The 26629-nt window shown below is 36.6% G+C and overlaps 1 protein-coding gene across 1 annotated transcript; it reads left to right on the top strand.

Moving 5' to 3' along the window:
* Nucleotides 1-4062: 4062 nt before the first annotated feature.
* Nucleotides 4063-7072, top strand: LOC143613512 (uncharacterized). The gene is made up of 6 exons (XM_077087198.1): nt 4063-4262; nt 4423-4658; nt 4740-4998; nt 6088-6267; nt 6367-6522; nt 6640-7072. The coding sequence occupies exons 1-6, from the start codon at nt 4245-4247 to the stop codon at nt 6805-6807; spliced, it is 1017 nt and encodes a 338-aa protein (XP_076943313.1). The 5' UTR covers nt 4063-4244; the 3' UTR covers nt 6808-7072.
* Nucleotides 7073-26629: the final 19557 nt, after the last annotated feature.

Raw genomic sequence — 26629 nt, 5'->3', positions numbered from 1 at the left:
CCATTGCAATAAAAGCCAATAATAATTATTTAAACTCTAAGATATGTGAATCATTTTTCACTTATACTGAATCATGTCAAATATATGCATGAATCTATAAACCAACTATAATATCCTTAACCTTAAAAACTCACAATTAATAAATTAAACATGAGATACCTATGACCTATAAGTGAAAATATTGTATCATGGCTGTTGTAATTATGCCCTATAAAATGATGCATAACTATAGCTTCTTACACCTCATCTAACTTCTCATCTTTTCACTCTGTAATAGTCATTTGATTGAAGGTTAGTAACACCTCCATGCCTAATTTCATTACCAAATTCAAATTTAAATAAATATTTTAAATGTGTCACACACTCACATTTACAAGTTACGACGACTTTCAACTAAATATTCATTTGCTTTTGATTCCTACTTTTAATATATGCATGTAAAAATTACATGAATCAAACGTTCAGTGAACCATTCAACTGAATGTTCATTTATGCTCATAAACGTGCGTTTAACGTTTATGCTTGTTTATGTTTATTAGTTTACGTTTGTTAATATACTTATTTATTTTTCAGCCTATTACAATTTAATCTAGCTTTAGTAACATTTTAGGCTCAATAAATTGTTGTTCACATTTAAATTTAACTAGTAACCGTACCCGCGCGTTGCCGCGGACCTAGTTGTTGGCATGTTGTGTTTCTGTTGGACGTGTTCAGGTGGTCGGCCATTCATATTATGCAACAACCATGTACTTGGTATATTAGAAGTTAAGTAGCACGCTTACATGCATAATTAAGTTCAAATATTACAAACCATCTAGTATCTGAGGTCCCTAAACACGTGAAGAAAATGAAACGGAATATATAACGTGACACAAAAAGATTAGCGAAATCTGAAACCCCTAGACTCATGAATAAAATGAGGATTACCGTATCCAAGCCTTCGAAGACGAACCCTCAAGGATTTGGCAAACTGCATCATTGATTCATCATTAAAGCATCCCAATTCCAGCATTCTCAATTCTTAATCATCTTTCTTGTTGATGGGTCATCCCTTGGATGGTGTTGATGTTCGAAACTTCGAATACACGGAGCTGGAGCGGTTTTTGTTTTCATGAAAGTGGCGGTACTGCTAATGATTGCTTTGCCATATCTGCGAAATATAAAGATATTATATTAGTATAATTTTACTTTGTATCTTTTATATCGGACTTATTAGGCACCAATTTTATGCTTAGTAATATTTTACCAAATGTTTTAACCTTCTGTTAGTTCTGACTTTGACCTTGTAAAGTCTATCAGGTTAACCCAACCCGACCGACTCGGCCTAATACAACAAAACTGGCTTTAAGAACCAAAGGCAAAACAATGATAAAGAAAGGTTTTTTTAATCCATCTGATCAGTAAAAAAGAACTTTCTTTTGACTTTTGAAATCATAAACCTTTTTGTTTTTGCAATCGTTATCAAAACGTTTTTTTGACCCATCTGAGCATTAAAAATGACATTCAAAACCTTTTTGACTTTTAAAAATAAATAACTTTCTTGAAAACAGAAGAAAGGTTGGTCAAACCGAGTCGAGCGGGATTGGGTCACGGACGTGTAGATCGGGTAATAGGTCTGGTCAAACCATTTAACCAACTATTGGGGAGTGTCTTAACCCACTTGCAGACATGCAAGCTGCAACTAAAATGATAAAAGAGAATCCCTTATTTCTGTTTTCAGTAATAACCCGTACAACAAAGAGAACTAAACAATATGATCATACAAAAGTCAATAACGCATCATCAAATCGGTTAACAGCTTAACAATAATAAATCAAATGTAAATTAATAAACTTAAAAGTATCCACATGCAAATAAAATTCTTTTTTATGTAGCATGATTTCGGGTATTTGTTGTAGGCGTGAGCATGGTTCGGTTACGGGCTTTAACCGAAACCAAAACCAAAACCGACATGTTTGGTCTTGTGAGAATTATCAGTAAAACCGAAAATTCGGTTATGTTCGGTTTGGTTAACTTTCAGTCATGGATCGCTTTGATTATTTTGTAATTAATTACCGATTTTTGGCTAATTTGATTTTCTGTTATTTTTGGTTCGGTTTCGTCCGTTAACAGTTCTATTTTGATTATTGGTTTGACTTTTTCTCATCCCGGAGGGTTGTTCTCAGCTTGTGTTCAACCCGTCAACCAGGGAACACCATCGCAAAAACTGAGGTGTGGTGGTGGACAGACAGAATCTGACAGAGGAGAGCCTGCTTCAGTTCACTTCTCGAAATTGATTACTAAATTATTGTTTCATGAAATCACTTACCTTAAGTTCTAGATGAGCATAATCAAAGATTCGTCATAAGCATAATGGATGAGCTTCTACAAAAGAAAAAAAATAATAAAACAGAAAGCCTATCAGTATAAAGTATAATCAATCTCCGATCCCCGAATTTTAGTTGTTAGAGCTGACAGAATCGTAATCGACGATTTTTCCACCAACATCAAGTTGCATACTTGCACTGGTGAGTTTGCAGTCGGTACAGCAACAATCAAAAGCCATCCTACATATTCCGCATATTTCATCATGAGCATCCCATCTCCATTAAGGTAGTGTGTCACCTGCACATCACACAATAACTTGAATTAAAGGTTAAAATCACTCTTCTAACTTGCCTTTTTTTCTTTTTGCACTTTTTTTTATACAAAGAAACACTGAAATCAATAATTTGACGACATTAAACTGATTAGCATTAGAATCAATTAAAATCACCATACAACGAAAATCAATTCGGATCATAATATTATATAAGAAATCCTTTAATACAAATAAACAATTATTAGCTGTAGGGACATAAAAAGCAACAAAATTTATATCTGAGAGCAAGTAAACTAACACATTTCTTTAAAAAAATACATATTGATCTACACATTTCTTTTACCAAGTGCCAACAGGTGTGAACTGAGACAGGGTATGAGGGTTTTTATGGGAGAAACATAAACACGAAGCCCTAATTCAAGAAACAAATACCCCCCAAAAAACTTCACTATGTGACAATAGAGTTACAATTTGTTTACCTGGTTTGCTCACCATTGAGCCCGGCCAAGCTAATTGAGATTTGCCTTTTAAATATATATATATAATTGGCCCTAGCTCAGTTATGTTGTTTGTTTGCGTTTATGACCCGCTCACTTATATTCTTAATGAGCGATCATAAACAAACAAGAATACATTCATTTTTTAAACAAACAAAAACCTTATTCATGCCTAATTGCTTTTTCGATTATAGTTAAACGAATAAACACGAACATGCTCGTTCGTATACGTTCGATTTGTTTACAAACCTAATCAAGCATCAACATACCCTTCCTTAATTCCCTAAAAACACGTCCCTTATATGTAATTTACAAGGCTTAGCCAAAATCACATTCATTACTTAACAATATTCGTACCAACATTAAAAAAATAACACATTTATTTTAACATTTTGTGTTCTGATTTAACACCTATGTTAATCATGTTGTGTCCTTAACAATTTAACACTACACGACACCTTTTGCTAGTCTAGACCATATGGCTGAGTGTAATGGGGCAACATGTGGGGGTAATAAGGAGTGATTTAGGGCGAGAACACCGCCCCAGGGCTACAAATGGGCGACCGGGGATTTGGGCTACAACACCGTCCCCTAGGCTACATATCACCCATTTTTGCCACGTGTCAAAAATTCCTCTTGTTTTGTAGCCCCTTCACTACAAATAGCCTAAGACAGAACGGGTGTTGGACAACAAAAACCCAGCATGTTTTTGAAGGAGTAAAAGTATAAGGGGTGCAATCTATAAAGTTGGAAAAGCTCAAGGGTCATGTTTTTCAACAAGTAAGACATCACCAACAGTAGTCTTGTCTTTTAACAATAAAACACGGGTAGGGTAATGAGTCAATGAGTCAATCGGTTTCACGCAAAATTGGCCCAAATAAAAAGTCAAGTCAAAATATTCAAAGTCTTGTTCCGTCTTGCACGCGAAGTTGTTACAAATCCACGAGATTCTGCCGTATGGACACCAAACACAACACAAAATCTTGAAAACAATAAACAATATTCACCCAGAAAGAAAACGAACGCACACGGCACACCATCTGTTTGTTGTTTGTTAAACTTTCTATCTACCCAATATCTGTCTTAGCTCACTAACTTAGAGAGGTATGCTCGTGATTCAGTCTCACTGTCAACTCAAGACCACAAGTTTTTCTCACATCACTTAAATGGTGTTCTTCACTAAGGTATTATTATTATTATTATTATTCTTATATTTTAGGTTTTTTTTCTTTTTTTTAGCATAAATGTATGGTAATATGAAAAGGGTTTTTCTCAAAATTTGATATTTTGCACAAAATTGTGACCTAATTTTATATATATGCAATTAAGTGACTTGATTTACAGGATGCTGTAATAATCAAGCCTCCAAAGAAGTCTGCAGTGTTATTAAGACTGATAGTGTTGGCATTTTCAATGGTGTTTGGTGTTTATGTATGCTCCATTTGTTTCAAGCAAGTAAATACTGAAACCGATGACACGTTTCTTGACGTTCAAGTAATCGAAAGGCCGTGTTACAGCACCCGTGTTGACCGATCACAAATCCCCTTTTTGCATTACCCGAGTCCCAAAACTTTTGATAGGTAGTTCATTCATATCAAATCTTTAAACAGTTTCACTAATAAATGAATTTATATTAATATTGTTTTGGTTTGTATCTGCAGGTTGGAATGTGCAGGGAATCCGGTGCGTTTGTTTGTGATTATTTCTATGCAAAGATCGGGGAGCGGGTGGTTTGAGACTTTGTTAAATAGTCATGTAAATGTTAGCTCAAATGGTGAAATTTTTGGTCCGAAGAATAGGAGGGAGAATGTTTCATCGATTGTTGAAATGCTTGATAAGGTTTATAATTTGGACTGGTTTACTAGCTCTTCAAAGAACGAGTGTTCTGCTGCAGTTGGCTTCAAATGGATGCTCAATCAGGTATTTATATGTTTGTGTATCCATATAATGTATGTACCTGACATCCTCCTTTTCACAAATTGTGCCACCCATACTAGTTTATAAGTAGTTCGGCTTAGGTGTGTAATCGAGACGGGCTGAGTCCGAGCTCGAGTTCAGCTTGTTTAACTTAAGTGAGCTTGAGCTAAGCTTATTTATTATTTATATATATACATCTATAGTTGTTATAACGCCCTGCTTGCGGTGCGCGCATATAATGTATATATGTGTGAACCCTCGGGTGGGCAAAAGTAAAATTGCACTAATTTTGACGTTATTTTACTAATCTCGTGAAAATAACGTTAAAAGTGGCTGAAGGTTAATCAGGCATCATGTGGTGGCGTTGATAGCCGAAAGACAAGGGCACATGCACCGATCAGCCGGTGTCCCGATGATTGAGTGCTATGTGCCTTATGTCCAAGGCTTGATGCAAAACTACTATCGAGCCGGGGGTCTCACCGGAAGCAGCCTCTCTATCCCTATGGGATAGAGGGTAGGCTGTCTACATCTTACCCTCCTCAGACCCTACCATAGCATTGCTATTGGTGGGATATACTGAGTACGATGATGATGATGATGATGACATCTATAGTTGTTATTATATATAAATATATTTACAATTTTATACATAACATAATATGTATTGTTTAGTTAATTTTATTGTAATTATACATATAACCATTTTTATTATGTAATTATATATTATATTTATTATATTAAACAAGAGTGATTATATTTATATAAATAATAAGCTTGTTTTGGCTCACCAGTACTAAGCTTAATAGTTGATTATATGAAGTTCGGTCTCGAGCTGGTTTATCTAATGAGCTCCAACTTAATCTCTAGCTCGTTTAAGCTTGGCTCGATTTGAGCTTTTAGCGAGCCAATCACAAGCAGCCATGAGGAGAACGGCTCATTTACACCCCTAGTTAGGCTATCCAACTTTTGTAGGCTCCATTTGACCATATCATACGAAAAAGTCACCAGGGTTATGGTGAATTTTTGTTTTTAATGATTTTCTATATTCTGAGAAACGCTGCAATAATATAATTTATGTGCATATAAATGCAGGGTTTAATGGAACACCCAAAAGAAATCATAGACTACTTCAACAAAAATGTCGTATCTGTAATATTTCTTTTAAGACGAAACATGCTTCGTAGATTGGTTTCGGTGCTTGCGAATTCGTATGATAAAGGTGCCAAAGTTTTAAACGGCGTCCATGTGTCTCATGTCCACTCACAAGAAGAGGTATCGTTAAAGGCCTGAGTATACAATTTATTTTCTTTTTCTACAAAAATCTATAAATTAAGAAAAGATATTTAATGTTAATTTTCATTATGTTTACAGGCTTCGGTACTTTCTAAATACAAACCTACAATCAACATAGCTTCACTCACATTGGATTTGAGAGAAATGGAAGCAAATGCCATGAAAGCACTTGAGTACTTCAATAGTACGAGACATATTGTTCTCTATTATGAAGATCTCATCAGGAACCCTTCTGTAAGTACAACCACAATTGTATTTACTCACGGGACGCTCCAATACCCTGCTAACTAATTACGTAAACTATATTATGTGGGATCGTTGTTTAATTTTTCTTTAACATGGTTGTTGTAGAAACTGATAGAAGTTCAGGATTTTCTGAAGCTACCGCGTATGAAGTTGACCAGCCGGCAAGTCAAGATCCATAAAGGAGCTTTGTCAGAACATATTAAGAATTGGGATGATGTTAATAAGACTCTTTATGGAACAACTTATGAGAAGTTTCTTCAAGCTGACTATTGATTTGAGCATGCGATGTGTTAATATTGGTAGAGCTGAATAGTCTTTAAACCTAAGGATCAAGATGTAAAAGGGATTTTATTTTGTTTTTTTGCTTCTTGTAGGTTACATAGGTTTTTCAAGTAGTTGATAGGTATTTAAATTGGGTTAGTATCTTGCTAGCTTATGCCATTTGTTGGAAGTTGCAGATAGGCTCGTAATCGAACATGATTTTCTTTAATTTCATAGTTTTGTAATGCCTAGTGAATCAAATTATTGCTATTTCATATCTGCTTATATTTCTCTTCTCGTTTATCTACAGAGTTTGCCATTTCCGATCTAGAGTTTGCCATTTCCGATCTAGGACTGCCTTTACATCACTTTTGGGCATCTGGTCACCCAGAACAACACGCCCATGACATATAGACAACGTGCAAACTGTGTGTTAACACACTTGTGAACACCACCTCCAACTTAAGTGCCAGTGATGTGGATCTTTAACCAGATGGCACATTATACCGTAGCCAGACTCATTGGCGCGCTTCAGTATTTGACTTTTACACATCTTTGACTTTTACACATCTGGACTTCTCGTATGTCGTGCAACAAATATGTTTGTTCATGCATTCACCCTAAGACTCACATTTTGCTTTCATAAAACGCCAGTCACAGTATATCCACAATACCATCACCTTCGGACTTCGTATTTTCAGCTTCCTTGGGCCTTTCTCTCTCCGCCTACTCCAATGTTGATTGGGACGGCTGTCCAGATACCCACCGGTCCAGGTCTGGTAACTATATCTTCCTTGGGGACAACATAATCGATTATTGAACCTCCAAACGACATGCCACCATCTCTTGCTAGAGTGCCAAAGCTGGACATAGGGGGGTTAAGAATGTGGTTGTCGAAGCGACATGGATACGTAGTCTATTACTCGAGCTACGAGTGTTGGAAAATTTAGTAAAAATGTGTTTTTACTAATGGAAGGATGAATGATAAGTCGTGTGGTTGGAATAACTAATGTTATGTCACTAATCATGCATGACCTATAGTCCTATAACTTGTTTTCAATAGATTGAATTGTTCATATACCTTTTAATGATGTCTTGAGAGATCTTAGAGGATTCACATTCACCATATCAAAAATTGCGAGTGAAGTTTTTATAATGTAGGAAGTGATTTAAGGTGTTGTGAGTGAAGTAGAGAGAAATGCAGTGATTTTTCTAGTATATTTGAAAAGTTACTGTTCACACCCTATAATTTTTTAATATATTTTTAGAGTGATTGTGAGTTAAGGAAAGAGAAATGGTAATAATAAGGGTATAAAAATGTATTACTTAATTAAAAGGAGAGAGAAAATATAATGATTTTTAGTGTAATTTTGGATTTAGAGATAAGGGATTAAATGTATATGCTCTTACAAGTCCATTTTTATTACTTTTTTTAACATCTAATTTTTATTTTTCTCTACCTTTTGCCTAGCACGAGGCTCGAATCTTAGCCTTTACTGGGTGTTGGAACCCTAGATGAATTCTCGAGTTATTGATTACTTAGAGAGAATGGTTGATCAATTTGATAAGTGATAGTATGAATGTTTTTATTGATCTGAATATGTTGTTCTTACAAGTGTTCATCCCTTCTCTCTTATAGGAGAGGAAGGGATCTCGATTACATGGGATATAATATCAAAACCCTAAGTGAAGAGTTATTTTCCTCCGGTTCATTTGCTTCCCCATTGAACACTCATTTTCCCCCATGTATCCATTATTTATTTTATTGAGTCCAGGAGACAATATTCCTTGAGCATTTTTCCTGGACCAGGTAATAGTGCTCCTCTAGCTATGATGTAACTTTACATTAGTTTATTTTTTATTTTACTCTTTCTATACTGGGCTTTCGTGAGCCTTCTCCCAGGATCCTCCATATTTTTCTTATCTGGGCCGTTTTATGAGCCCATGTTTCATGTAGGCTCTTCAAGTCCCCCAGTCAATTATCCTTATTATTTGTGGTAAGGATAATGAACTTAGTCCTTTAACAACTCTTTCTCTGTCGGCCCAGCTTGCATGTGGCCCCCTTATCTTCGGCCCAAAGTATGTGTCTCTTTGATTTTTTTTTTGGGTTTGGGCCCAACTCTTGGCCTGTTTATGATTAATGGCTGTAGATATAACTTTCACTATGCCCCAGACACCTATTTTCACCTGCCACATTTCTAGTCACCATCACTCTTCCTTTCTCCCCATTTTCCCTCTTTCTTGCTTATCCGGCCACCTTTCTTCTTTCGCCGCTGTTCTTCCTTCGCCGTTCACCATCAGGTTAGTACTACATCCTTTTAGTCTTTTTAATCATGAGTCGAGAGGGTCTATCAATCATTACTTTCACGCTTACTCAAACTAAAATGCTCTCCTTTTGTTCTAAATATCATATCCCCTCTCATTGTCTCCTACTCTTCCCGGTCCAACTGATACGCCCGTTGGCCGTGCCAGATTTATAGATTTGTACTCGAAAAACTTTGAGAGTGTGAACATCCATTATCCCTTAACCGAGTTTCATCTTGCTTTGAATACCATCGGTTGTGTTTACTCAAGTTCACCCGTTGGGTTTTTTGAGGTTGATCTTGGGTTGTTTGGTGACAGGAGCATGTGTTTGGCAACTATCACATTTTTGTATTTCATTCAAAGCGTTTAAAAACATGGAAGGGCAATAGTATTCGACCCTCATAGCTCTTGCTATCACCATCTTCTCCCCCATTTGCATTCCGCACATTCCTTCGTGTATCTCTCGTATGACATAATTGGCTTCATCAACATCTATGAACTTGAGAGAAGGTCCTAGATAAGACCTTCAACATAAAGCCCCATCTATTATTTTGTATTGAAGGGCTCGGATACGGATCCACCGAGCATCTTGGGGATCACTGGGAACCACACCCCTTTTGAGATATTGGAGAAATGGAGTCATCCAGCTGGGCTCCTGGACCTGTATATCTGCCACTGGGATTTCCATTATTGAAGGGAACTTGAGAGTATCTACTTTAACATCTTTAGCCAAATGATCGAATGCTACGGCTACCAATTTACTCATGGCATCTGCGTTCTTGTTATGGCTTAGAGGGATGTGAATTACTTCCAGTTTTTCGAAGCCTTGCAATAGCTCCTGTACTTTCTTCAGATACTCGATCATCCTGAGATTCTTCTCATCATAATCCCCTTTGACCTGTTGATAATTATGAGGGAGTTAACATGGGCTTTACTTCTTCGGGCTTTAATTTTGTGTGCCCTTCGTAGTCCGGCCAAGAGGGCCTCGTACTCAGCTTCGTTGTTGGTACTAGGAAATCCAAACGAACAATGTAAGGCAGTTCAATTCTTTCGAGGCTTACAAGTACAAGTGTCACACCTCGACCAAAGGCGGCGAAACATGCCGGGGTGCAACGGATTGCCCATGAACAAAAGACACTATTAAAGTGACAATATTTAAACAACTCATTAATTTCATTCAATCACAAAATCAATACATTTTGTTCATACATAAAAACACCAAATATAAGAATAAATATTGTTTATTCTTCTAATAACCTAGCGGTATCAAATAGAATGGCGTCTTCAAACTCCAAATCAAGTAATAATCAAACCTGTAACAATGCATAAAATAATATTTGTCAGCATGTATGTTGGTGAGCAATTTAATAGTTTTGAGTATATATAATATGACGCAAAATTCACAAATCGTATATGAAACTATAAATAAAAGCAATAATTGCGGTATATAAATCATAAGTAAATAATGATCCTTTCTAATCGGTAACAACCGACATACTCGGATAATGAGGCCCTATTCTACTAGCACAAGGCTAAGTAGTTAGGGGAGCATATGATCATACTAATTGAGGCTTAACAACAACATAAAAATAAACACTCGTGCACGTAAAGCATATGAAGCATATAACACACAATAGAGCAGGTATTCTAGTATCATACACCCAAACGTTTGTGGTTTGAGGATCGAGTATTATAAATCATGTTGATAAGTTCTTCATGTAAGTAATATAAAACATGATATATATTAAACCTATGAACCTGTTACAACATGGAGAATAGTAATCGCAGCATAGTATGAGATAGTCGACATGCTTGTCATCTTGATCGAGTTCCCCTTTAGGATGTATAGTTAAGGATGGTTAGGGTTCTTGAGAGGAACCCGGTTTAGAAGAGAGGAGGCACACAAAATTATAATGTGTGTGTGATTAGGTTATGATGTTAATTTATTCTCTCTATATATACACCCAAGGGGAAACCCTTTATTAGCTATTAAGAGTAATATGGCCCATCAACAATTACCAAGCTAATATATAATAAGGTATAATTAATTATTTTGATCTATTATTATATAAATGATAATGATGGCCATATAAATAAATATATAAAATATATTTATTCTTACATTCTCCCACTTGGCCGAGTAATCATTTATTATGAGTATTAGATAAGCCTGATCAGGAGTTAACACTCATTTTAGTTTTAAACTCAAACTGGAGCAGAGAAATACAATAATTGAATTGAACATCAGCTCAAGACCCCCATTAATCATACTGCAGTCCTTATTTAAAACCTAAGTAGTTATGATCAAAATTTTCAAGTAAGCCATTCAGAACGTTTGATTTGTATATTTAATTCGTCTATATGTCATTATGCATGCAGAACATATTAAGAGACGTACAAAATCAAAACTGATGAGGAAATTTAATAGTTAATCATTCATAGTACGATATGCAATTGTATGTGGTCATTAATAAACCCCTCATGATTATAAGCGCTTTCATAATACTCATGGGTAATAGACCTTTAGTTATAGGATCCTTAAGCATATCATGAATGTATCGATATGAAAATTTAGATTCCTCAATTCGTTCATAAACGAATAATTAATTCCATATCAAAATTTAATGCAACACCTATCAAACTGTTACTGTTTGAGAAAACATGGTAGCTGACGTTATCACAATTAGTCTTCAATATATAAGTTATTTGGAGTTTAATAAAACTTATGAGTCCACTAATAAATATTCAACAACATTTATTGACAACAACGTTGTAATTAATCAACATATTATGTTGTTATGACTTAGGTTGTTGTTATCAGTTCATTATGACTCCTCCATGAGATAGATTTATCTACTGACATAAGAATATATCCCGAAAATTACATTTTCTTATATCTGAATATGACAAAGTTTAGAGTAATATACCGGTTTGAATTCTCATTTCTTCTTTTAAATTATAGTCTTTCGTTTCTTTTAAAGATATTTTAATACTCTTTAGATGTTTCACATTAATCTAGGCATATCTAGTGTGTTACAATTTTGAGTAATATATGAATGAGTATAGACTTGAACCTACATAAGGCTTCCACTTAATGAAGCATAAGGTAATAATCTCAATGATCCTATTATCCTCTAAATATAGCAATATTGTTTGTTACATGTGTAAGGACCCATTTAAGATAAAACTTATAGAACAAAACTACTGTACCTTTGGGTCTATCTCATAATGTTATGATATCTATTATGTAAGGGATATCTTTGAGATATTTCATATCAAAGTGTGTGAACAATGCTTTGACTTATGTAACATATACTTGTTAGAAGAATGTCATCTATATAAGGACAAGTTTGTTTTTAGTTGCTCCCACTCATCTTGAGGTAGGTACATTAATCCACATGGTTTTTGATGAAAATAATTGTATAAATATTTCATCAAATTTTGATGTTTGCATTAACCCATATATGGATTATATTGACTTATAGACTAAATGTTCATTAACCTCCAGTTTATAACATTTAGGTTGTTTTATGAGCATGTAGATATGTAAGTTAGTTATTAGGGAAAGTTGTTTTAATGTTCTTCTAACGTAGTTCTTTAACTATTATAAGCTACTTGAATGGTGATGATCCTCAAAGAAATGTTTTATAATATAGGTTATAAGATTCTTTGATGATTTATTCCCTTTTGAATCTAACCTTTAATAATCAATTATTCTTCTTAGTGTCTTAACGTTTGTGTTAGGATTTAGTTTAGTTATGAACACCTTTAGGTGATTCAACCAAATCTCAAAACGTTAGTGACTTATGGAGTCAATTATGATTGATGATAATGGTTTAATAATAAGGGGTATGATCATTAAACTTTATAACATCCAATTCAACTTTAGTTAGGGAGGTTACATAAGCATCAAATTTAGTAGGTTTTAAAACCTAGATGGCCTCCTAAGTTGATTATTGGGTAATTTTAAAAGTCTCAGTTTTATGGATTAGCTCTTAGTTAGGTTGCTATCTATTCAGGATTCTAAGTGTGTAAGATTTGGCGCAGTATGGTGTACAAGAGGTGTAATTGGAGTAAAATTTAATATCTCTCTTTCTCCCGCCTCTTGTACTTCTAACAAGTCATTATAAAGACTTTTACTGCTCCCACAGACCTTAGAAACCTTTAGAAAATTAGCATACTTAGGGTCAGTATTTAAAGACCAATAGATTCTAACAGAGAAACAAGTTAATAATATAAGTTGTTGCAGTTTCTCTTGGTGAGGATTAATTTAGTAAGAAATCTGAATTTGTCCACGTTTAAGCAACAATGAAACTTTTGTAAGAGTAGTAGTAAATTCTAAAGAGATAAGTTTTGATGGAATATGTTATGATGGAGCAGTGTCTTGTACAAGAGGTGTATTTGAGATAATATCAAGTTTTCACTCCCCCACCTCTTGCAAATCTTGTAAGTTATGATTGAGACACTTAAGGCTCCCACTGATCTTTAATATCTCTAGGAAAAATACAGGAGAAGTTTCAATGATGTACATGACGTGGGAATCTGTCATATATATGTTAGACTTGATTTGATTCCATTAACGTACAGATTTCATAATAAACTTAAAGGACATATTTAGAAGAAATCGTATTAAGTATATATGAACGGATCTGTTTAAGACCGCGGACCATAGAATACTGATTAGATACAAGTAAATAGCATTTTAAATGATAAAAGAATTATGTCTGAATATTCCGTCTGAATAAGTTTCACGAATGTCAGTGAAATATAACTTATGGTGGACCCATACTTATTCCTTAAGCCAATTAATGTTTAGGGCATTTAACACATGATTTAAAATCACTAAGAATGAGATTATATGAAAAATCACCCTCATCAACCATCTCATGATTTCTCATGAAATTTGGTTTTAATAGATGAATATTATAGGTCTCATTTGTCTTTCGTTAAATTTTTATTTGCATTATAACAAAAGTTGTGAAAGTATACATTATCATCTAGTTCTATTTTATAAATGTTTCAATCCAGATATTGGTAACAAATAATATAAGAGTTTAAGGTAAGAGTGACTTTATGTTGGCTATGCAAACCTTATAAATGTCATAATGTAACTTAAGTATTGATACTAAATTCTGATTAATCTTCAGAATATTTAAGGTATCATAAAGTGTAATTAAAAGACAGTTTATCATGGTTCTAATAACCTTAACATTTAAATTTGTCACTAACACTCGTGTTAGTTATTTGTTGATTTCGGGTAAACATATAGAACTAGACTCAATTTAATCATGTGTTAATGAGAATATTAGGATTAGCAGACTTATATATCATTATTATACAACTATCAATTTTAGCCAGTTGTTCTTTTGAATTATGGATAGTCTTGTAATGTCTATGCCTAATCTAATGGCATATTTTTGCAATGGGACTTCTCCTTAAGAAACCTAAAGCTGGAAGTAATACTTGTATTTTGTGTATGAACATTAGAATTATCCTCTTTTAGGTTTTAGTGGTAGTGAGTTGAATAACATCTTATTTCTAGCACCAGACATTTCTTTCGTGTACATATGTTGCTGATCAACACACTCATTTTCCTTTGGTACTTCTGAGTGTTATAGTTAATTCGTAAGGCACCAAATTGTACTGCTGAAAATTTTAGTATGTAATGTACTAAAAAAATGTATTTATTTCCATGTGTAAGCCCTTAATTTTATGGGTCATGGTATTTTACATTATGATGTATTCGGTAATGCCATTTAACCTTATAGTTAGAATTTTCAAGAAAGATATTTTATGAGTTATTTTGATTAGTCTTACGAAAAACTAAATCAAGAATAACTCTAGCGATAGCATTTATTTAAATAAATTATTGATTATCATTATTATAAGAGACATTATGATTGACGCATCCCATTTGTTATGCTCTAGTTTCTAATATAATGATTGTTATTAGAAAGAGCAATATGATAGCCATATCATGTCTTAATGAATAATTAAAATTGAGAAGAGCTAAATGTTATTAAAACTCTTTATGAGACAAAATTCAATTGTATTTTAAGATTAGAGTGGATGATTTGGATGAGATCGTTATTATGGAAGAAAATATAGTGAGTAATATTATGGGATATTAAAATAATATAGATTAAAGTTTATGATCATTAGAATAATGAAGGATCATTAATATGAGGATCACTATATTTTATTAAAGATGTGATATGTCTATTATTAACATCAAACTAATAGACTATAATTAATAGTTCTACTTAAACAAAAAATAAATCACCTTTGGGCAGAATTAAAATTTATTTAAGTATATGTGTGATGTACATAGAAATATACATCTTTTCGGCATCAAATAATCTCGAAAAACTGCAATTTCTATCCAATAACATAGCATAAAAGGCTACTTATCATAATAAAACATAATTTCAGGTGAAACCAAACCCCAAACGAAGAAATGAGCAAAAAGACGAAGAAAAACAAAAGAAAACACAAGAAAACAAAGAAACACGCCCCAGTGTCTAAAGAAACACGCCCCCATGCTTCTAACATAAGAAAATACAAAATCTGAAAGCAAAAGCACGGGGCCGTGCTTATCACGCACGGGGTCGTGGACGAGAATACAGAAAAGACAAAAAGAATTGAGCACATGTCACAAAAAAAAGCACGGGGCCGTGCCTGCTAACCACGGGGCCATTGCCACCTCACACAAAAGACAAACAAATCTGGCACATGTCATAAATGTACACGGGGCCTTGCTCATCATGCACGGGGCCGTGCCTCATCATCCAGATTGCCTATAAATAGTGGCTCATGTTGCATTCATCAAGTGTGCCTTGAAAAGAATCATCTCCGGTTTTCACTTATAAAAACACACATTAACACTCACCTTGAAGATCTAGTGAAGAGTTTGAAGGTTTGGAGGTCATCACCACTAATCATCATCATCAACCATCATTACCATCATAAGAAGAAAGATTCATCTACATTTGGTTAGATTGTTCCAAGTTTAATCATGTATTTGTTATTATCAATCATCTTAATATTTATCATTATGCTCATTATGAGCTAAACTCCTTTTACCATCTAAAATCTATGAAGAAGCTTTGTTTTACTTGATAATTAATCAAGACATGTGATGTAGTCTAGTAAAGTACATGGTTATATTACAATTATCTTTTGATGAGAAATGTTTCACCATCTTAAATCACTAATTCAAAGTTGGTGGTTGTCAATCTCATTGGCAAACGTTCATGATCGATTCATTTTCTTGAAAGATAGAAATACTTTGATACATTATCGAAACATGGATCCTTATATTGTACTTAGAAATGATGAGATATAAGTTATGGTGTATTTTTCTAAACCTTGGTAATCCGAAAATGGCTTTGCTTGTGATATCAAATTAGTTAAAGAAACCATATGTTAACGGAATGTGTAATTATAACCTACTTAAATCAACCAAGGGGAGGTTGTGTGATGAACTACAACCACCCGAAGTTGTTAGGATTGGTATTCGAGAAATTGAAGTCAATCCTAATCTTTCTACTTTACGAAACTACTTGTCAACTTAAATTGACATCATTGAGATGGTATGACATTAGGAAAGGGTGGACTTTAAAATGCGCATACCATCTCCTTAGTGCCAAAGATGCTCACTTAAGGTTTAAGGAGTTATCTATCATATACTACGGCAAGTTTATCACATGTCTACATATGAATTATCAATGCTAAATTGGAGTGGATTCTTGATCTTAGATGGTAACCTTCGTATAATTGAACAACTCGTTTGGAATTTCTGTCTTGGTCACCTATATATTATATATATAAGTATTTACAATTTATAAAAAGTTCAAAAATAAACCCCAAAATGACTAAAACCTCCGATTGAAGTAAAACAACGATTTAATATTAGTAACATTTGTGTCCACGGATCGATACTTGGTTCTTACCAATACTGTTCTACATATACGATAGGTACACTTGCCTATTTTGTGTGTGTTTAGTCTTTGTAGAAATCACTTTTATAAATTTAAAACACGATCTTGTGCAAAAGCAAATCATTCCATCCATCATATTTTATACTACTACACGCGCACGCACATCAAAGTTTTTGGCGCCGTTGCCGGGGAACATGGTACGTTTCTAAGAACGATCCAACTTTTAATTTAATCATTGTCTATAATTGTACAAAGTTTTAACTTCTATTTTATTTTGTTTTACCTTTATTTTTTATTAAATACCAAATAATATATTTTTTCGGCTAGCCTACATTTTATCTTTATTTACCTTACCTTACTTTAGCTTAATTAATTTAAACCTTAGTTTAGTTTAGTTTAAAAATAACATAGCATAACTCGTAGTTTAATATCAGACTAACTTAGACTAACTTTAGCTAACTTTTACTCTAGTGTTTACTTTTGATTTATTCCCATGAATGTCCTCTACTTCTGAGCCTGAGCTTGTTTGTCAAATTTCTGAACCGGAACGACTCTTTCATCGATGAACTCGTAAACGGACTACAGAAACCGCAGAAGCAATCAAAGATGAATCAGTAGACACCACCACATCAGGAGAAAATAAAACCGAAGAAATGATGGCGGCCCAAAACAATGAGCCGAACATGAGCCAGTATACCAAGCCATCTCTCGAAGGCTACGACAATGGAGTGGCTCCACCCGAAATCACCGAAAATTTCGAAATCAAATCTAGCACCATTCATATGGTGGAAAATTAAGTTCAATTTCATGTCTCCTCGATGAAGACCCTCTTTCTCACATATCTCGTTTCTTACGAATCTGCGGAACCTTTAAAATCCAAAACTGTTCAGAAGATCAAATCAAACTCAAACTCTTTCCTTTCTCTCTGAGGGGCCAAGCCCTAGAATGGATAGAATCTCTTTCCTCTGGTTCCATAACCACTTGGGACCAGATGGTTGAATAGTTCCTCCTCAAATATTTTCCGCCCGATAAAACTGCCAAATACCGAGCCAGCATTACCGGATTCCGGACCGATGATGATGAGTCGTTACACGCAGCATGGGAAAGATACAAAAGTCTTCTGAGAAGATTTCCACACAATGGACTTAGCGTATGGTTACAAGTACAAACTTTCTTTGATGCACAATCCAGTCAAAACAAACAGGCCATCGATCATATCGCTGGTGGAGACCTGGGATCCAAATCACCTAACGAAGCATTTGAAGTTCTGGAGAAGGCCGCGAAGAAGATTTTCGCTTACAACCCACCAAGATCTACACCTACCCATAAAGGAATACACCACGTTGATTCCAACACTCTTGTCACAGCACAGCTTGAAGCTCTTTCTAAAAAATTCGAACAACTTCAAGCCGAGCTATCAAAAACCAGACTCACCAAGATCTACACCAGACTCACCATGGAAGAAGTCGATTTCATCGCTCGACAGAACAACGCTTTCAACAACAACTACAATCCAGGATGGAGAAAACACCCGAATTTCAGCTGGAAAGACGGAGGTAACAATCAACCTTTACCCGGATTCGAAAAGAGACCAATGAATCAATCCTTCCAACCTAAACCTCAATACCAAGATCAAAGTTCTAGTAGCAATCAAAACCCAAGCTACTCTAAGATCAAAGAAATGTTAATCCAACTAATGACCAAAACAAATGAAGCAGAAAAGAAAGCCGACTCATAAGCTGTTGATATCAGCGGAGTATTAATAAAATATGAAGCCGATCTCAAAAGTCAACAAGCATCACTTCAGAACCTAGAAACTCAAATCGGACAAATTGCCCGACAATTATCCGAAAGACCACATGGCACTCTTCCAAGCAACACAATCACCAACCCAAATGCAACAGCTAACGCCGTTACACTCCGGAACGGTACGACCGCTGTTGTCTCACCAATTTCAGAACCAGTTATGAAAAAGAAGTCTCCTGTTGAAACGCAAGAAAGGCTGACCCCAACAAGCATAATCCAGCCTAAGGAGTTAATCCAAACCTATGTTCCATCTATTCCATACCCTGGAAGACTGAAGCAGGAGCGATTGGAAGCCCAGTATGGGAAGTTTCTAGAACTCTTTAAACAACTCCATATCAACATCCCTTTTGTCGAAGCTATTGCTCAGATGCCAAAATATGCCAAGTTTCTCAAAGAAGTGCTGACAAACAAAAGGAAGCTGGAGGAGCTCTCGCATGTCACCCTAAGTGAAGAATGTTCGGCTGTCCTCTAAAGCAATCTACCGACAAAGATGACCGATCCAGGGAGCTTTACTATCCCTTGTCTCATAGGAAATTTATCTGTTAGCAATGCCCTGGCTGACCTAGGAGCTAGTATTAATTTAATGCCTTATGCGGTTTTTGCAAAACTAGGGATAGGAGAACCAAAGCCCACCCGCATGAGCATTCAGTTAGCCGACCGATCCGTTAAATATCCTCGGGGCATTGTTGAAAACATGCTTGTCAAAATTGACAAGTTTGTTTTCCCAGTAGATTTTGTGATTTTAGACATGGAGGAAGACAAAAGTGTACCTCTAATTCTAGGAAGACCCTTCTTAGCCACCGCAAAGGCTATCATTGATGTTTGCACCAGTAAACTCACTCTCAGGGTCAGTGACGAGGCAATCACTTTTGACATAGGAAAATCTATGCAATATCCGCAACAACACGATGACACCTTATATTGTGTTGACATCATAGACTCCATCGTAAGTTGCTATATGCGAGATTCCTCTATCAATACTCCCTTAGAAACACAAGTCTTAGACAAAACACTCAACAAACCCATTTTAGAGAACGAAAATTTCAATAATAACCACCAAGAAGAATAAGAAATAATATGCGAAATCATTTAAAACAATTAAAAATCAAAACCATCAATCGAAGAACCACCAGCCTTAGAGTTAAAAGAACTACCAAAACATCTCGAATACGCCTTTCTAGAGAAAGATTCTCAACTCCCAGTAATTATTTCATCTCACCTTTCCAAGGAAGAGAAAGACGAACTTCTTAAGGTTCTCAAAAACCATAAGAAGGCTATCGCATGGAAGATCATGGATATCAAGGGCATCAGTCCTTCTTTCTGTACTCACAAATCCTCATGGAAGAAGAATACAAACCCGTGGTCCAACATCAAAGACGTCTCAATCCCAACATGCAAGATGTGGTGAAGAAGGAAGTAATCAAATTACTTGATGCCGGATTAATCTACCCGATCTCAGATTCACCTTGGGTTAGTCCTGTTCAGGTAGTACCTAAGAAGGGAGGGATGACGGTCGTAATGAACGAGAATGATGAACTAATACCAATGAGGACCATCATAGGCTGGCGAGTTTGCATTGATTACCGGAAGCTTAATGATGCCACAAGAAAAATCATTTTCCACTTCCTTTCATAGACCAAATGCTCGAACGATTATCTGGAAAAATGTTCTACTGTTTTCTTGATGGATTCTCCAGATACTTTCAGATTCCCATTGCTCCTGAAGATCAGGAGAAAACTACTTTTACGTGTTCGTACGGAACATTCGCTTGCCGAAGAATGCCATTTGGACTATGTAATGCTCCAGCCACCTTCCAACGTTGAATGGTGGCCATCTTTCATGAAATGATCGAAAACTCTATGGAAGTTTTCATGGACGACTTCTCAGTCTTTGGAGACTCCTTCGATCATTGCCTGAAAAACCTAGACAAAATGTTAGCTAGGTGTGAAGAAGTAAACTTAGTACTTAACTGGGAAAAATGCCACTTTATGGTAAAAGAATGCATTGTTTTAGGACACAAGATTTCTCAAAACGGACTAGAAGTTAATAGGGCCAAAATAGAAAACATATCCAAACTTCCGCCGCCAACTTCAGTCAAAGCCATTAGAAGTTTTATAGGTTACGCAGGCTTCTACCGCCGCTTCATAAAAGACTTCTCAAAAATTTCAAGACCTATGACCAAACTTCTGGAGAAAGACGCACCATTTGTCTTCTCTGAGGAGTGTGTTGAATCGTTCAATACATTAAAATACAAACTTGTCAACGCACCAATCATGACCACACCCGATTGGACCCTTCCATTCGAAATCATGTGCGATGCAAGTGACTTTGCAGTTGGAGCCATACTCGGACAACGCAAAGAAAAACACTTTCACCCAATTTACTATGCTAGTAAAACTCTTAACGATGCACAAGAAAATTATACCACAACAGAAAAAGGGTTACTAGCAGTAGTATTTGCCTTTGAAAAATTTAGATCCTGCTTAGTTCTTTCCAAAACCATAGTTTACACCGATCATGCCGCAATACGATACCTATTCAACAAACAAGATGCCAAACCTAGACTCATCCGGTGGATCCTACTACTCCAAGAATTCGACATCGAAGTTAAAGACAAGAAAGGAGTAGAAAATGTAGCCGCAGACCATCTTTCACATTTAGAATGTCCAACTTCCGAAGAACTTCACAAAGAAATTATCAATGATAATTTCCCACATGAAGTCCTCATGCACATTCAAGAAGTGATAGAAGAAAAGGATGAAAGTCCTTGGTATGCCGACTTCGCAAATTACTTAGCTTGTAGGATCCTCAGAAAAGGACTCACCCATCAACAGCGGAAGAAATTCTTCTCCGATCTTAAGTTTTACTTCTGGGAAGATCCATATGTATTTCGGATAGGTGCGGATCAAGTCATTCGTAGGTGGGTAGCAGGCAAGGAAGCCTTAGACATTCTCAAACACTGCCATGAAGGACCAACATGCAGACACCACGGTACCGCCACCATGGTCAAAAAAGTGTTTGATGCAGGATTTTTCTGGCCCACTATATACAAAGATACACATACTTTGATCCAAGCATACGATGCTTGTCAAAGAGCCGGAAACATCTCAGCCAAAAATGAGATGGCTCAAAAAGGCATTCAAATTTGTGAAATCTTTGATGTTTGGGGGATAGATTTCATGGGGCCATTTCCTAACTCATTCGGAAATAAATACATCCTTGTAGCAGTCGACTACGTATCTAAATGGGTAGAAGCACAAGCTCTTCCCACCAACGATGCTCGAGTAGTTGTACGATTTCTAAAAAAGTTATTCTCAAGATTCGGAACGCCAAAAGCCCTCATCAGCGACAGAGGTACTCACTTCTGTAACACCCTGATGGACAAGGTCTTAGCACGATATGGGGTTCACCACCGACTGGCAACACCATATCACCCGCAGACCAGTGGACAGGTGGAAGTCTTGAATCGAGGAATTAAGAGAATTCTGGAAAGAAGTGTGGGGATGAATCGCAAAAATTGGGCAGAAAAATTAGATGCCGCACTGTGGGCCCTTAGAACGGTCTACAAAACTCCCATAGGAACGACACCCTTCAAGCTCGTTTACGGGAAGGCATGTCATCTACCAGTAGAATTAAAACACAAAGCCTACTGGGCCCTTAGAGCAGTGAATTTTGATCTAACATCCGCCGGAGCAAATCGGGAAGATCAAATTCGTGAGCTCGAGGAACTGAGAACAATGGCCTATGAAAATTCATGGTCCTACAAGGAAAAGACTAAACGCATACACGACGCTCATTTAAAAGGAAACAAAAAATTTCAAGCCGGTGATCGTGTACTGTTATACAACGCTCGTCTACGTCTTTTCCCAGGAAAACTGAAATCCCGATGGACAGGTCCATACGTGGTTGAAACAGTTTTTGTCTATGGAACCATCGAAATTTCAAATTCAAACGGCCAGAAGTTCAAGGTAAATGGACATCGATTAAAGTCATATATCGACGGTCCACTTAAAGAAGTGTTGGAGGTATTAACCCTCCAAACTTCTTGATTAAGGAAATAAGGTCTGGCCAAGACCTTTGCAAAACTAGGCCCTGTAAATAGTTAAATTTTTAATCCAAAAAAAAAACAAATTTAAAAACCACGGGGGCGTGCTCTCAAAAGCACGGTCCCGTGCCGAATAATACGGGCCGGCATCTACGCTGCAAAAATCTCAGTCAGACTGGTTTGTAACAGAATTTTCAGAATAAAAACACGGGGGCGTGCTTCCAAAAGCAATGTACCGTGCTCGGTTTTCTGTTTGACTATAAAAGGCACCTTGTGTTATTGCCTTCCTTGTACAAACCAAAAAAAAAAACCTCTGAAAATTCAGCATGCCAACTGAGATGAATGAAGCAATTCCCGCCTCCCGACATCCGAGAAACGATGCCCGCCATGTTTCCAAAACTGAGCTTCTCTTGAAACTTCAAGAACTCGTGAAAGAACTCACCGAAATGGATCTCCTTGCAGAGATGCGTCTCGTGCAACTCACCGAATCAGTGGAAAACATGAAAATGGAACTTCGAGACATCAACGAGCAACTCCAGTTTCAAGTTCTCGGTTTCACGTATTTTCAACCACCAGGACCATTCGGAGGAGGAGAGCCTTTCGGGGAACTCTAGGAAACGTAATTTTATGCTTTTATGTGTAAACAAGTGCATTAAGCACAATGTGTTAGGACTTCGGGCTTAACCCGACTATTTTCTTTTCTTAGGAAACCCGGGCTTATCCCATAATTGTTCTAGGATCTTTATTTAATGAAAAGTAGTGTTTTAGGTGACCAAACTTCCAAATTATCACAATAAACGTCATTCTAAAAATTCCGGATCGCGAATCATGTTGAAAATTAAAATGAAATTCACTATGACAAAATGCATGGGCCGTGCTTTCCTAAGCACGAGGCCGTGGTCACCCCAGAATCTTCAGCATGATACGTGCTAACTCCGTACAATTCTCTGAATCAGAAACATTTGTTCCTATAGCAACACGGGGCCGTGCTTCCAAAAAACACAGTGCCGTGTTCAACTTTCTAGTCTCTATATAATGCATGTGTAATTTCACTATTTCATTCACACCAAACAAAAACTACCTAAATGGAAGGAAAACGGGTTGAATGGAAGCCAGTGAAAAAGGGTGTTGGTGCATAAATGTCAGTAGTTCATAGTCTAGTGTTTGTAATCGAGTCTGTAATGTTATTTATGTTTTTGTTTAAAGCGAAGTTGTTAACAAGTTCGCCTAGGCGAACTTGTTGAACAAGCGAAGTTATGGACAACTTCGCCTGAACATATCAGGCGAAGTTGTCGTGTATATAAAGTCTTAGGTTACGGCTTTGTTAAGTGTTGGTTAATCAGTTAATAAGTTAATCGTGAAGTTAGTTGTTTGAGTCGATCGAGTCGACGAGAGTCTGTATCAGTGATTCGTATCACGTGTTCGGTTATCAATATAACGTGTTCGTTTATCGTATCGTGTTTGTTTGATTTGCTTTCTACACTCGTAACGATCTACGCAGGGATTCCGCACCTGAGTAGACCGCGATATCTGGTGTGATCCGTCCAGGGAACCTACAATTGGTATCAGAGCATTTGCTCGATTGTGTGGTTCGGGATATTCACGCGGGTGTAGAAATCGTCCCGTTTCGACTATTCGCGGGACGTGTTTCTGTGTTTTTGATCATTCTTACCTCCTACCATCGTGTTCAAGCCTTTACACCGTCAAAAACCTCGTTAAAATCCGATTTACAGATCTGCAGAAACTTCGTGTTCATCAGGCGAAGTTGCCGTCACAGTGCGTAGGGTTTCGGCGAAGATATAAGGTTAAGCGAAGTTATCCACAACTTCGCCTACCTTCTCAAGTTCGCCTAATTCAAGCGAAGTTCTCTACAACTTCGCCTACCTCTTAAGTTCGCTTACCTCAAGCGAAGTTAAGAATCAGCGAAGTTAATCAGCAGTGTTATCAGCGAAGTTCTTCAGCGAAGTTCTCTACAACTTCGCCTACTTCAAGCGAAGTTATCCGTAACTTCGCCTACAGTACTTTAAAAAAAAAAATTTTTTTTTTCTTTTTTTACAGGTTTCTTACTTTTCGGGAAAGATGTCGTCGATCAACATCTCTGAGTTAGTGAAGATGGAAGTTGAAGCAGGGTCAGCTACTAAGGCCCCAAGATTGCTGAAGGGAACCGATTTCGTTGCATGGAAGGATCGGTTCATACAGTACGTCAAATACCAGGATGCGAAGATGTGGGTATGCATCCAGGATGGTTATATTCCACCAATTATGGAGTATGAAGGTCGTGACCAAATCAAGAAGTATAGTAAAATGGAAGAAGAAGAGAAAAAGATGTATGAGGCTGAGAGCAAGGCTCATGCTGCTATTACTATGGCTCTTCCACAAGAGATCCTTCATACGTTTAGAAAGTACACATCAGCAAGAGAGCTTTGGGAAGCTCTTGAGAGCAGATTTGAAGGGAATGTAGGAATCCGGGCTTCAAAAATAAAATTGCTCAAAACCCAGTTTTCAGTCTTCAAGTATTTGAAGAATGAATCTTTAGATGATATTATCACTCGATACTACCATCTGATGACTGAATTGAGCAACTATTCCATTTCCTACCGAGAAGAAGAAATAGTTGAGAAGCTTCTAGATGCTCTCCCACCAAAATGGGAGATGTACACTGTGCTGATGAGGGAAGACAAAGACTTTCCCACATATGATCTAGAAACGGCAGTCAACAAGCTCATAACCTTTGAGCTTAACATGGTCAGAAAAGAGACACCTATGGATCAGGTTCAAGATCCAGGTATGTATGGAGCTAAAGTCATCTCTAGCTTAGGATCGAAGACTGAATCTGCTGCCTACTACACAAAGGGAGAGTCGGACCCCAACTCATCACATGAGGGGCATGTGTCAGTTAACACAAATGGGGATGTTTGCTATGTAGCAGCTGGATCGAGTGGTTCTCAACCCCAGGTAAGCAAGAGTAGTTGCTCTCCAAGTTCTCCCAGCAACAACTAGTCCAAGATGCCTATGAGTGTCAAGTCTGCTGAAGAGCAGTTTGGTCTCTATGCTTCTTTCATTGCTTCCTATGAGAACTACATTCAAAGGAAGATTGTTGATCCAACTATGTTGGATGAAGATTACGATCAGATTGATGCTGACGATATGGAAGAAATGGATTTACAATGGCAAATGGCCATGATCGTGAGAAGAGTAAAGAGGTTTATGAGAAAGACGGGAAGGAAGTTTGTCGGTGGAAAGCCGGGGTTTGACAAGGCAAAGGTGAGATGCTGCAATTGTCAACAAAATGGTCACTTTGCAAAAGAATGCAGGAATGAGCGTGTGGAACGAAGTCAGGGTAGGTCTCCACAGCAAAGTGAGGGTAGAAAAGATTATACTGCCATGATTTCTAGAGCAGATGGAGAATACAACTGGAACCTGCTTTCTAAAGAAACTTTTGAGCAGGCAAATTTGGCAAAGGTAGAAACAGAAGAAAGTGAGAAGGTTACCGGAGAGGAAAAAGCTCTAATGGCAGACGTTAATGACCAGCTGTAACACCCCGCAACCGCAGCGAAAACGTAAACGGGATGCGACAGACACCTCTGATATCAACCACATTGTTTATAAAGAAAACTGAATGCATTAATATACTTCAAAATTACATTATCTCGTATTTCATTACCGTCTAGGTGATACACACATCATACCATACGATACATAATTCTATCTGTCATAATGTATCCTAACATCCCGCACG

Source organism: Bidens hawaiensis, unplaced genomic scaffold (genome assembly GCF_021521415.1).
Source record: "Bidens hawaiensis isolate Kalapana, Puna unplaced genomic scaffold, B.hawaiensis_p1.1 tig00037639_1, whole genome shotgun sequence".
Taxonomy (NCBI): Eukaryota; Viridiplantae; Streptophyta; class Magnoliopsida; order Asterales; family Asteraceae; genus Bidens; species Bidens hawaiensis.
The sequence above is the reverse complement of the archived record's forward strand: the minus strand, read 5'-3'. Positions and strand labels throughout refer to the sequence as shown.